We start from the raw sequence: 12,652 nt of genomic DNA, 5'->3' as shown, positions 1-12,652 counted from the left end.
GCAGAGACCCATAGACTCGCACAGCAGAGACCCCATAGACTCGCACAGCAGAGACCCCATAGACTCGCACAGCAGAGACCCATAGACTCGCACAGCAGAGACCCATAGACTCGCACAGCAGAGACCCATAGACTCGCACAGCAGAGACCCATAGACTCGCACAGCAGAGACCCATAGACTCGTCACACAGAGACCCATAGACTCGTCACACAGAGACCCATAGACTCGTCACACAGAGACCCATAGACTCGTCACACAGAGACCCATAGACTCGTCACACAGAGACCCATAGACTCGTCACACAGAGACCCATAGACTCGTCACACAGAGACCCATAGACTCGTCACACAGAGACCCATAGACTCGTCACACAGAGACCCATAGACTCGTCACACAGAGACCCATAGACTCGTCACACAGAGACCCATAGACTCGTCACACAGAGACCCATAGACTCGTCACACAGAGACCCATAGACTCGTCACACAGAGACCCATAGACTCGTCACACAGAGACCCATAGACTCGTCACACAGAGACCCATAGACTCGTCACACAGAGACCCATAGACTCGTCACACAGAGACCCATAGACTCGTCACACAGAGACCCATAGACTCACACAGCAGAGACCCATAGACTCACACAGCAGAGACCCATAGACTCGTCACACAGAGACCCATAGACTCGTCACACAGAGACCCATAGACTCGTCACACAGAGACCCATAGACTCGTCACACAGAGACCCATAGACTCGTCACACAGAGACCCATAGACTCGTCACACAGAGACCCATAGACTCGTCACACAGAGACCCATAGACTCGTCACACAGAGACCCATAGACTCGTCACACAGAGACCCATAGACTCGTCACACAGAGACCCATAGACTCGTCACACAGAGACCCATAGACTCGTCACACAGAGACCCATAGACTCGTCACACAGAGACCCATAGACTCGTCACACAGAGACCCATAGACTCGTCACACAGAGACCCATAGACTCGTCACACAGAGACCCATAGACTCGTCACACAGAGACCCATAGACTCGTCACACAGAGACCCATAGACTCGTCACACAGAGACCCATAGACTCGTCACACAGAGACCCATAGACTCGTCACACAGAGACCCATAGACTCGTCACACAGAGACCCATAGACTCGTCACACAGAGACCCATAGACTCGTCACACAGAGACCCATAGACTCGTCACACAGAGACCCATAGACTCGTCACACAGAGACCCATAGACTCGTCACACAGAGACCCATAGACTCGTCACACAGAGACCCATAGACTCGTCACACAGAGACCCATAGACTCGTCACACAGAGACCCATAGACTCGTCACACAGAGACCCATAGACTCGTCACACAGAGACCCATAGACTCACACAGCAGAGACCCATAGACTCACACAGCAGAGACCCATAGACTCGTCACACAGAGACCCATAGACTCGTCACACAGAGACCCATAGACTCGTCACACAGAGACCCATAGACTCGTCACACAGAGACCCATAGACTCGTCACACAGAGACCCATAGACTCGTCACACAGAGACCCATAGACTCGTCACACAGAGACCCATAGACTCGTCACACAGAGACCCATAGACTCGTCACACAGAGACCCATAGACTCGTCACACAGAGACCCATAGACTCGTCACACAGAGACCCATAGACTCGTCACACAGAGACCCATAGACTCGTCACACAGAGACCCATAGACTCGTCACACAGAGACCCATAGACTCGTCACACAGAGACCCATAGACTCGTCACACAGAGACCCATAGACTCGTCACACAGAGACCCATAGACTCGTCACACAGAGACCCATAGACTCGTCACACAGAGACCCATAGACTCGTCACACAGAGACCCATAGACTCGTCACACAGAGACCCATAGACTCGTCACACAGAGACCCATAGACTCACACAGCAGAGACCCATAGACTCGTCACACAGAGACCCATAGACTCACACAGCAGAGACCCATAGACTCACACAGCAGAGACCCATAGACTCGTCACACAGAGACCCATAGACTCGTCACACAGAGACCCATAGACTCGTCACACAGAGACCCATAGACTCGTCACACAGAGACCCATAGACTCGTCACACAGAGACCCATAGACTCGTCACACAGAGACCCATAGACTCGTCACACAGAGACCCATAGATTCGTCACACAGAGACCCATAGACTCGTCACACAGAGACCCATAGACTCGTCACACAGAGACCCATAGACTCGTCACACAGAGACCCATAGACTCACACAGCAGAGACCCATAGACTCACACAGCAGAGACCCATAGACTCACACAGCAGAGACCCATAGACTCACACAGCAGAGACCCATAGACTCACACAGCAGAGACCCATAGACTCACACAGCAGAGACCCATAGACTCGCCACCACCGCCACCTCGGTGTAGCGACTTAATGTCACATTTCAATGAAGCGTCAGTTGTAACAAATTTTTTGTTATTTCTTTTCATTAGATCGGCTGCACTTTGGACAATGGCTCCTCTATCTCTCTCTTCATACACACACAGAGACCCATAGACTCACACGGAGACCAATAGATGGGCGGGTGGGGGGGGGGGCAATTCAGAGAAAATATTATGGGAAAAAATGTCTGTTTATCCGCTTAGTTTGTGAATTTTTTTTTACCAAAACTGATCCTGCCTCTCGTCCCTGCTACCACCAATCACTGCCACTATCATCAATACCACCACCGTCAACACCGCTAACATCATCCTCAATATCACCACCATCAATATCACCACCATCATCAACGCCGCTAATGCTACAATCAACACCACCGCTAACACCGCCACTGTCAGTCGGCTCCCATGCAGTCTCCCCCGCCGGCCACCACCGCAGAAGAGGCCGCGGGTCTGGCCGACCGGCCCGTGGCCATGGACGCCGCGCCGCCGGGGGGGGCGACGCTTGTCCAGGAGGAGGCAGCGGCGACGGGCGCGGAGGCGGGAGCCTTGGTGGGCGACGCCTGGGCCTCCGTGGTGCCCCCTGTGAGTCGTTGGCACCCGCCTCTGTACCACCAGCACCGCCGCCACCATCACCGCCACCATCACCGCCGCCACCACCACCAGCACCACCACCATTACCACCACCACCACAATCACCACCAGCACCACCACAATCACCAGCACCACCATCACCACCACCACCGCCGCCGCGGTGGGGGCTGTTCGGGTGATCGCGATGGGAGACGTCATGGGTCACACAGGGACATCCGTCTGTAGGCTGGTGGTGGGGTGGGGTGGTTTGGAGGATTGCAATGGGATGGGAGCCGTCTTGAGTGGAGTTTGTCGAACACACACAGAGTGAGGTGGAGTGTGGAGAGAGAGGTGAGAACTTCTTTTGCACAGTACGTAGCCCATCGTGCTAATCCGAGGTGCCACCGTTGTGCTCCCCTCCTCCCCCCGGTGAGCCCGGCAGGACTGGGTGCCGGTGATGAGGCAGGACATCCACAGCCAGCGGCGCATCAAGCCGCAGGCTCCGTTCAGCGACGCCTATCTCAGCGGCATGCCCGCCAAGCGCAGGAAGGTGCGGGTGAGGTTTTATATGTGCTTGTTTGGGGTGGTGGCGGTGTCGTTGTTTGGTGTGGTGGTGGCGGTGTGGTTGTTTGGTAGTGTGGTGGGGTGGTTGTTTGGTGTGGTGGTGGCGATGTCGTTGTTTGGTGTGGTGGTGGTGTTGCTTTTTGGTGTGGTGGTGGGGTGGTTGTTTGGAGTGGTGGTGGCGGTGTGGTTGATTGGTGACACGTTGCGATGCTGTCCGTAGACCATGCAGGAAGGGGAGGGTGGGCGCCTGTCCCTGGCCGACGCTCTCCGCCGAGCGGCGCGCGGAGCCGGGGCTCAGCCGGTGACCAGCATGGAGTCGCTGGCACGCGACGCCGACGCCACGCAGGCCGCCTACAGGCAGCAGGTGACGCGTCGCACCGTCACTCACGTACAGGCAGCAGGTGACACGTCGCACAGTCACTCACGTACAGGCGGCAGGTGACACGTCACACAGTCACTCACGTACAGGCAGCAGGTGACACGTCGCACGTCACTCGTGTACAGGCGGCAGGTGACACATCGCACAGTCACTCGTGTACAGGCGGCAGGTGACACGTCGCACCGTCACTCGCATACAGGCAGCAGGTGACGCGTCGCACCGTCACTCGTGTACAGGCGGCAGGTGACACGTCGCACCGTCACTCATGTACAGGCGGCAGGTGACACGTCGCACGTCACTCGTGTACAGGCGGCAGGTGACACGTCGCACCGTCACTCACGTACAGGCGGCAGGTGACACGTCGCACCGTCACTCATGTACAGGCGGCAGGTGACACGTCGCACCGTCACTCACGTACAGGCGGCAGGAGACACGTCGCACCGTCACTCGCGAACAGGCGGCGGGTGACGTGCGGAGAGGTCACTCCCCCCCCCCCCTCGATCCACCTCCCCGCCCCTCCAGGTGAAGTCTGACATCAAGAAGCGGCTGAAGGACGACTCTGACTACGACCCCAGCCGCTTCCCCAACTCGCGCCGAGTCTTTGAGGACGACGATTCTTAGGGTGCTCAGGGCACCAGAGGCGTTAGTGTAGGAGGTGACGCACCACCACCACCGCTGTCACCACCACCTTCACCACCACTACCACCGCTATCATCGTCACCACCGCCGCTGTCACCACCACCGCTATCGTTTAGCCACCACCACCATTGCTATCACCACCACCGCTATTATCGTCACCACCACCACCACCACCGCTATCGTCACCACGACCAACCAACCATCATCATCATCACCACCGTCATCATTGTCACCATCACCGCTATCGTCACCACCATCCATCAGCGTTATCACCATCACGCCCATCACCACCACCATCATCATAGCAGTCGCCACCACCAACACACGCGTGCTTGACTCCGTACTGTATATTGTTGCCAAAGTGATGATGGTTTTTGTTTGTTTAGTTTTGCTGTTTATTTTATTGTCTTGGTTGGGGGGGGGGGCTAGAGTTGGGGGTGGTGTGGGGTAAGGTGATGTAGAGAGTGGGGATTGGCACGCGTGAGGGGCTTTGTTTCTGTTGCTGTGTTCCGTGTGTCGCCCACCCACGCCCCACCCCTCCCATACTTCACGGCAATGTCTCTTCCCCTCCCTTGGAACCTGTGATTGAATAAATGACGAACGTTTTAATGGCTTGGAGTGGGTATCGTGTGTTGGCGGTGGGCGGCACCCCCCACCCACCTCCCTCATTCTCGTCCACCTGTCCCGTTCTCATTGACTCTCCCACCCACCCGCCTGCTCCCTCACCCACCCTCCTACTCACCCACCCACCTACTCACCCACCCTCCTACTCACCCACCCTCCTACTCACCCACCCACCTACTCACCCACCCTCCTACTCACCCACCCACTCGCTTGCCCATCCACCTGCACACTCACCTGCCTACTCGCCCACCCACCTGCTCATTCACCAACCCACTCACCCTGCCCATCCGCCTCACCCACCTCACCCTCACCTGCCTACACACCCACCTGCTAATTTGCCCACCCGCTCCCTCAGCCACCTGCCTACTCACCTGCCCAAAGGCAAAGATCCCCCATATATTCATAATAATTTAGGTTTTTGGGTCAGATCGCGTTATTTACAAATGTGTCGTAACCCTCCACCACCCGACACGGTCAAACAGTAAAAAATGTGTCCGTTTTCAAAGGACAAATTAATTGACTTCTTTAGCCCACCGGTGTGCTGAAGAGAGAATCAACAGCGTTTTAAAACTTGAGTAGTACGACGTTTCGCTGGTAATTACAATCCGCTTCATCGGGCAAGAATGGTGAAGCTCCCCTGTTCCTTCCGGTCTTAAATAGAGCAGCATCAGGGTGACGTCATCTAATTCAATCTGGTGCAGTGATTCGAGGCAAGGAGGGGGAGGGTTTTGTAATTATATAGATTGGTAAGCAGTCAAATGTTATTCATTTGTATTTTGTTTCCCTTAAAGGAACTGTAATTGTATTTATTTCATAATACGCTTCCAGGCCGCACTAAGCCTGTAGCTGTCAGAGCGATTGAAGTTTTTTCTGTTTCTCTCAATTTCAAAGGATTCTCTAATTAGTCTTGGCCAGTAGTAATTAGTTTTACACAACACTTCAACGTTATCAAAATCAATTGAGTGTCCTTGTTGACAAGCATGCTCTGCCACTGCCGACAGTTGTGTTTGAGATCATTTAATGTTTCTTTGGTGTTATTTTAGTCTTACACTGCCACAAACAATGAATCCGATATACACCTTCTGTTGATAATTTAGGCAATTCGTCTTTAGTGCCAGATACCAGTTTTTGAATTTTGTGCACTGTACCAAATCTTACTTTAATGTTTTGCTTTTGCAAAACCCGGGCTAATTTGTCAGTTACTCCTGAGATGGAATTTTAATTGTTTGAACAATCAGCATACGGGTGGCCTAAAGAAGTCAATTAATTTGTCCTTTGAAAACGTGACACATTTTTTTTACTGTTTGGCCGTATCGGGTGGTGGAGGGTTACGACACATTTATAAATAACGCGATCTGACCCAAAAACCTAAATTATGAATAATATTGGTCGCGAAAGCCTGCTACGTGTTAAAATCCCCCATATAGCCAAAAGCTGTTAGCGAGCACCTAATGAAGGTGGGCACGGCAGGGGATGGGGTGGTCAGCACCACGCCTGGCCACCTCGCTCTGGAGTGGAAATATTTACTTGACACTGCACCAGTTTCTCAGTTGAGGCTGGGTGGACCTAGAGGAGGCCCAGTGTCAGTGCATTATTAGATACTAAGTGCCATGATAGGTGCAGAGGCCACGTGAAGTGTCATATGCCTGCAGGTTGGTCACGGGACAGACCCAGCAGGTGCCATGGGTTGGCTGACTGAGATGATTGGCTGATGCACCACCTGTGCCCCCTACTGTGCCAACTTGCTGTGCTTTAGCCACCCGGTGCTCCTCTCGTGAGCGTCGCTCCCTCCACCCTCCGTTGTTGCTGGCGGGCAACTGCCTCCCATTGTCCAGTAAAGGCCTCGTCACAAGCCTCCTCCACAGAGGCCGATCTTGACACCGCTGGTACCAGTCATTGCCAAGTCCACTCTGCTCCAGTTCATCCCTTCAGCCAACGATGGATTTTCCCTCCCCCAAAACCCCACCCCTCGCCTACATCACCCACTCAACCTCCCGCTCACCTCCTACCCCACCACCAACCCACAGCACACCCCTCCCCAACGCCACCCCACTCGACAAATGAGCGTACAACCTTCATAAAACACTTTATTTTAGTACAACAACATACGGGAGGGGGGGGGGGGAGCTATTCCGTTTTTTTTGCACATACAGTGTTACATTTGTCACATAGAAAAGCAATGGGGGGGGGGCGGGTGGGTAGGTGGGGGTGGCGTTCCAACCACAGCCAAACCTCTCGGAGTCCGCGTTAGGGATGAGTCTGAAGGGGGTGGTGGTGTGGTGGGTGTGGACCCCCCCCCCTCACTCCTGAAATGCTGTTTGTTGGAAGAGGGGGGGGGGTGAGAAGAGGAAGAAGAGGTTTGTATGTGTGCGCACACGTGTTTTTATTTGAATTTTAATATAAAATAACCACCTTCCTGTCACACTAACTATACATTGGAAACACGGGGTTTTTTTTCTCTTATAACAGCTACGGTAGGGTTATTATAACAAAGATAATATATAGTGTCCAGTAACACACGAGGAGGGGGGGTGGGTGGGTATCTGGTTGTGGGTGCTCTCGGCACCACCACCCCTGCCCCACAAACAAATGAACATGCACGGCCGAGGGGGACCACACTCCCCTCCGTCTTCCCACTGCGCAGAGCGACAGCGCCTGCAATAATTAGTAAATTACAAAGTTATCAAATAAAGTCTTATTTATGTACAATTGTGTGCGTGCGCGCCCGTGTAGAAATGAAGCCGGATAGAGCAGATCGCTGTGACGTGACGCGATTATAGAGATGCGGATTCCGCCTTCTCGCCCACCAGAGCCCTCTCAAGATGCCCGGCTTTACCTCCCCCCCCGCTCCCCTGGACGATTTCCTTTCCAGCTGCTTTATAGTTTTTTTCCAGACGACGCTGGTGCCCCAAGCGCCCCCCCCCCCAACCCCTCGCCACGATAGAGTCAATTTCGAGGGCGGCTCCGAATCTGTTTTATTTCTCTGAACGATGTCGCGAGCGAGATTTTTGCAACCTCCCCTAGTTTTGCGACGTGGGGAGTCATTTTGCAGTCGGTAACACCCGGCGAGTTTTGTGCGGCAAAGCGCTTGGCACGAACCGCAGCGCTAAGCAAAGCGAGCGCAGAATGCGAGTTCCATTCCCGCGTGGTTGCTGGCCACTCCGCCTTGTGCCGGCCTTGATGGGTGCTGCTCGCTGACAGAACACGGCCCCACCAGTCTGTCAAGGCGGTGCGGGGTGGGAGCTTTGTCGTAAACGCACAAGCGGCGTACACGCGATAAGGCAGGGATATGCACGATTTCACTTTCGTTGTGTGTGGGCGATTACGATGCCACAGCGGTTACACGGGGGGCTGGGAACGGGCACCGTGGGAGGGCTACCGGCAATGTTCCACAAAGAGCTGAAAAAGTTTTCGTTTCCCGGGGTGGGAGGTGGGGGGATTGGGGTGAAAGCAAAGAGACTTTACAAGTTAGGCAGGCCTCCCGATTCACGTCGAGTGCGCTGTCTGGATGCAAGTGCTGGCGTGATCATCAACGTCTCAGGAAGTCCTTCCCAGGAGACGTCATCTCTGCTGCTGCTGGAGAGCAAACCGCGAATAAATACTCTGAGGGTCTGGAGATTGGGGGAGGGCGACGGATTTCACCGCCCCCCCTTCAATCGCCCGACGGCCACGATGGGGGTCCGTGGCAGCTGACAGTTACGATACCGGTGGTGGGGGGGGGACCCCCTGAAGCAAGCGGACCAGCTAAATAAAAAACAATGGGAAATTTTGATATATTTAGTTTTTAATGAGTTTTGACGTTCCCGGCTTGAAGCTCGCCTCCCCTGCCGCTGCGGTGACGGAGTCGAGACGTTGACAGACCTCCACACTCCTCCATCACGGAGAAGTTCAAATCCTGGTTGGGGGCTTATCTCGGAGGGACGGAGGGGTCGATTAAAAAAAACCGAGCAGCTGGCTGCCGATCAGCGCGGTGGGCTACATCCACGGAGCGTAAGAAGTTTCACTTCGTACGTTGCGGGGGGGGGGGGGAGATCAACGGCAGTTGCCCATGATGGAGAGGAACTCTTGCCCCCGCCCCCCCTGACAGGGGGTGTGGTGGGGGGGTGTGGTGGTGGGGGGGGGGTGAACGGAGATGGGGTGGGGGGGTCTGGCAGTGCGAGTCGGAGCGGCCGCGGAAGCTTTTGAAAGTCTTTTTGGGCCAACGACGGCGGCTCCCGTGGGTTTGATGAAAAATAAAAGATCGAGTCCGCGACCCGTTTGCGATACGCCGCCGCGTGTCTCTGCCCAAATTCCGTTGAAACGCAGAGGCACGCTTAGCCGGAGGGTGGGAGAGAAGAAAAAAACGTCACGTATGAAAATACACCCACGGCGCTCATTTTTTTTACGTACTTTTTTTTCCCCGCGTTTTAACTCCCAAACTGTTATTCGTAACAATAATTAGTATTTTTTTTACAAAGACCAAACCCACCACCCCCCACCCACCCTCCTCCTCCTCTCCGTGTTATATTTGGACTCATCTTAAAATACAGTTGCCACCTTAACACGGTTACTACATATATACACGGTTAGATCGATCGGTAGAACGTCTTGTGTGTGTTTTAACAGCCTCGGCCGTGCGTGCGCAAGCGTTGTGGTGGAACGCTTCTGCTAGAAATGCATTTGTAAAAATGTCAGAGAGAGAATGAAAGAAAATCAAATCGCCCGCAGCGCAAAAGCATCGCTTCAGAAATGATTGGAGCGCTGCGTAGCCCCAAACCAAAATGACGGACGAGGGAAGGGGGGGGGGGGTTCCGGGGGTAAAGGAGAAAAAATACAAACAAAAGTAATAATTGCGTTTTTACCTCTTAAAGCCGCCCGCCGCCGCCACCATCACCCGCCTTCTAAAGCCAGCGATTAATCGGCGTGAATTTGTGCCCAGGATTCATCATCATCACCACCACTCGACAAAAAAAAAAAGATGTTGATAACCCACGAGAATTAGAAAAGCAAAACGAGCCGAGCGTCCTCGTCAAACGAAGGACGCGCCAAGATGTGCATCCACCGCCACGCTCTCCCACCAACCACCACCATCATCATCATGATCATCGACATCAGTGGGTGGTGAAATGAGACACCGTACACGCACGAAGCTTGGCGATGTGCAGCAAGGAAGGAGAATCGGGGTTGGTGGTTTCATGCCGACGCTGGAAGGTCGTGGCCACTGCAAGTTTGGCAAGATCCGTGGTGGTGTTGGAGGATGATGATGTGGTGCGTAATCCACAGGGGGACCGCAGCCTTCAAATAAACCATTGGGGATTACTTGGGGAGCGCTGCCGCTGCTGCTGGCAGCACCTTCACTCTCACGTCCCAAGACTCCCAAACAAAACAAAACAACAAACGAAGCTAAGGAAGTGTGGCGGAGTCTTCTACTTCTGCCCGCCAACTCAACGCCCGCCGCCGTTCCCTCTCTTGCCCCTCCGCGCCCCTCCCGCCGCCCCCCGCCACCACCGCCCCCCACCGCCGCCGCCACACCAAGGCGGCGCTCCCCGGGACGGGTCTCTGATGTTCCGTCCTTGCCGTCGTCGCCGTCGTCGGTGTCAGCTGCAGGGTCGGGGCTGACGAGAGACGGCGCTCAGCCGGGCTAAGCGAGGTCGGTGAGAGCTGGCACGGGTTGGCCCCGCGGAGCTGGGCCCCACCCACAACCCTCCGCCGCCGCCATCACCAGTAGGGGCGAGGCTGCTGCCGGAAGTAGGGCGGCCACAGGTAGCACTTGCCGCACTCCCCGCAGCGGAAGGTCACCTCCCCACGGCTGTTGGTCTGCAGCGGCGGCAGCGCACAGGGGTGCTCCTCCTTCCCGTCCTCGCGCACAGCCTGCGCCGCGCCGCCACCGCCATTGCCGCCATTGCCGCCGCCGCTGCTGCCAGCGGCGCTACCCGCGGCTCCCTGCTGCTGCTGCTGCTGCTGTTGCTGCTGTTGCTGCTGCTGCACTCCCACCCGCCCTTCCCCGCCCTGGCTTCCTGCTCACCCCCAAGCATTCGGGAGGAGGCGTGTGTGGGGGGAGGGGGGTGAGGAGCGGGTGAGGGGAGACGGTGGGTAGGGGGGCAAGGGGGGGGGGCAGTGGGTAGCGCACACACACACACAGGGGGTTGTTGCCAGGCACTTGTGTGTGTTGTGGGGCGAGGTGAGAGCAGTGGTGGCGGTGGGGGCAGGGAGTGGAGTTAAGGTCGGTTCCGTTCCTCGGTGTGTCGAGAAGGGGGGGCCGGGTGGGGGGGGGGCCGACCACCTGTGCCTGGGAATCAAACACGGCAGCGTGGGGCGAGGAGCAGAGGGTGGGGGGACGCTCCGGCGTCCTCCTACACGTGGCTGCCGGAGGGACCACCCCACGTCACCCCACGCTATCCCACGTCACGTTGGGGGGGGGGGGGGGCGCTTGGTTTATTTCCATTCAAAAACGCCGCGAGTTTCCCGCCCCCCTCCCCGTAATAAACAGTCACCGTGACAAAACCGAAGCCTCCACAATCATCGCCGCCGCCGCCGCCAACAGCAACAAGCTGCGTCACCGCACACATTTTCGCCGCCGCTTTCCCGCCTCCTCCTCCTCGGCGAGATCGCGCGGCGCCCGGCGCGGTGGGGATGGGGGCGGGCGGGCGAGCGAGATCTTAAAGCCCCAGTGGTCTCACATCGGAGCGACTCAAGACGCACATGCAGCAGGAACGCGACAAACAGCCCGCGTACCGCCGTTGCTTCCAAGTGGCGTTTGATTTTTTGCTCGGACGCGGGTTTTGTTTTATCTCCGTTTTGGTTTCGCGGTTCCGTCTTCGGCGCGGGGTGGACGCGTTCCGCTTCCGGGGGGGAGGGGAGGGGGGTTTGGTTTCGTTTCCGGGGGTTTTTGTTCCCGGCGCGAGCAATGAGGAATTTCCACCCAACATGCTTTGTAAACTGGGGCTTTAAGGGCATTTCTCTCGTGACGTCCTTGTTATCGCCACACGCTTGCGGCGTTAACCCAACACACTTCTCTCCCCCCTCTCCCTGACTCTGGGTTGCTGAGCGAGAACAGCGGACTCGGGGGGGCGGCGTGAGGCGGGGAGAGGGGGAAGGGTGAGAATGGGGGGGGGAGGGAGAGGAAGACACGGAGTGGTGGAGAGCAAAGGGAGAGGAAAGATGGAGGGAGGAGATAGGAGGATGTGGACTGTGGCTCTCTGGGCGAGCGCGACCGTCTCTGCATGACCCTGCGGGTTTCTGAGTGACAATGCGGGTCTCTGAGCGAGGGTCCCTGGGTGACCCTGCGGGTCCCTGCGGGTCTCTGCGGGTCTCTGAGCGAGCCATTGCGAGTCTGGAAGAGCCTGCGGGTGTCTACGTGGCCCTGCGGGTCCCTGGGGGAGCCTGCAGGTGTCTAGGACTGCTTGCGGGTCTCTGCGTGCCC

At 56.1% G+C, this 12,652-nt stretch overlaps 2 protein-coding genes across 2 annotated transcripts in view; one reads left to right on the top strand and one right to left on the bottom strand.

The window, feature by feature from the left end:
- BAG6 (BAG cochaperone 6) overlaps positions 1–5,235 on the top strand; it is a 42,037-nt gene extending 36,802 nt beyond the window's left edge. Inside the window, 4 exon segments of the mRNA XM_078620029.1 lie at positions 2,871–3,056; positions 3,487–3,600; positions 3,829–3,972; positions 4,510–5,235. Of these exon segments, the coding sequence (XP_078476155.1) occupies positions 2,871–3,056; positions 3,487–3,600; positions 3,829–3,972; positions 4,510–4,608 (543 nt within the window). The 3' untranslated portion in view covers positions 4,609–5,235.
- A 5,506-nt stretch (positions 5,236–10,741) lies between these two features.
- The window catches only part of LOC144737349 (uncharacterized), a 35,536-nt gene continuing 33,625 nt past the window's right edge, over positions 10,742–12,652 (bottom strand). Inside the window, exon 6 of the mRNA XM_078620003.1 lies at positions 10,742–11,246. Within this exon, the coding sequence (XP_078476129.1) occupies positions 10,948–11,246 (299 nt within the window). The 3' untranslated portion in view covers positions 10,742–10,947. The remainder of the gene's footprint in view (positions 11,247–12,652) is intronic.

The sequence above is a fragment of the Lampetra planeri genome, chromosome 68 (genome assembly GCF_965212315.1).
Source record: "Lampetra planeri chromosome 68, kcLamPlan1.2.h2, whole genome shotgun sequence".
NCBI classification, from domain to species: Eukaryota; Metazoa; Chordata; class Hyperoartia; order Petromyzontiformes; family Petromyzontidae; genus Lampetra; species Lampetra planeri.
This window is presented reverse-complemented; position numbering and strand designations above follow the sequence as displayed.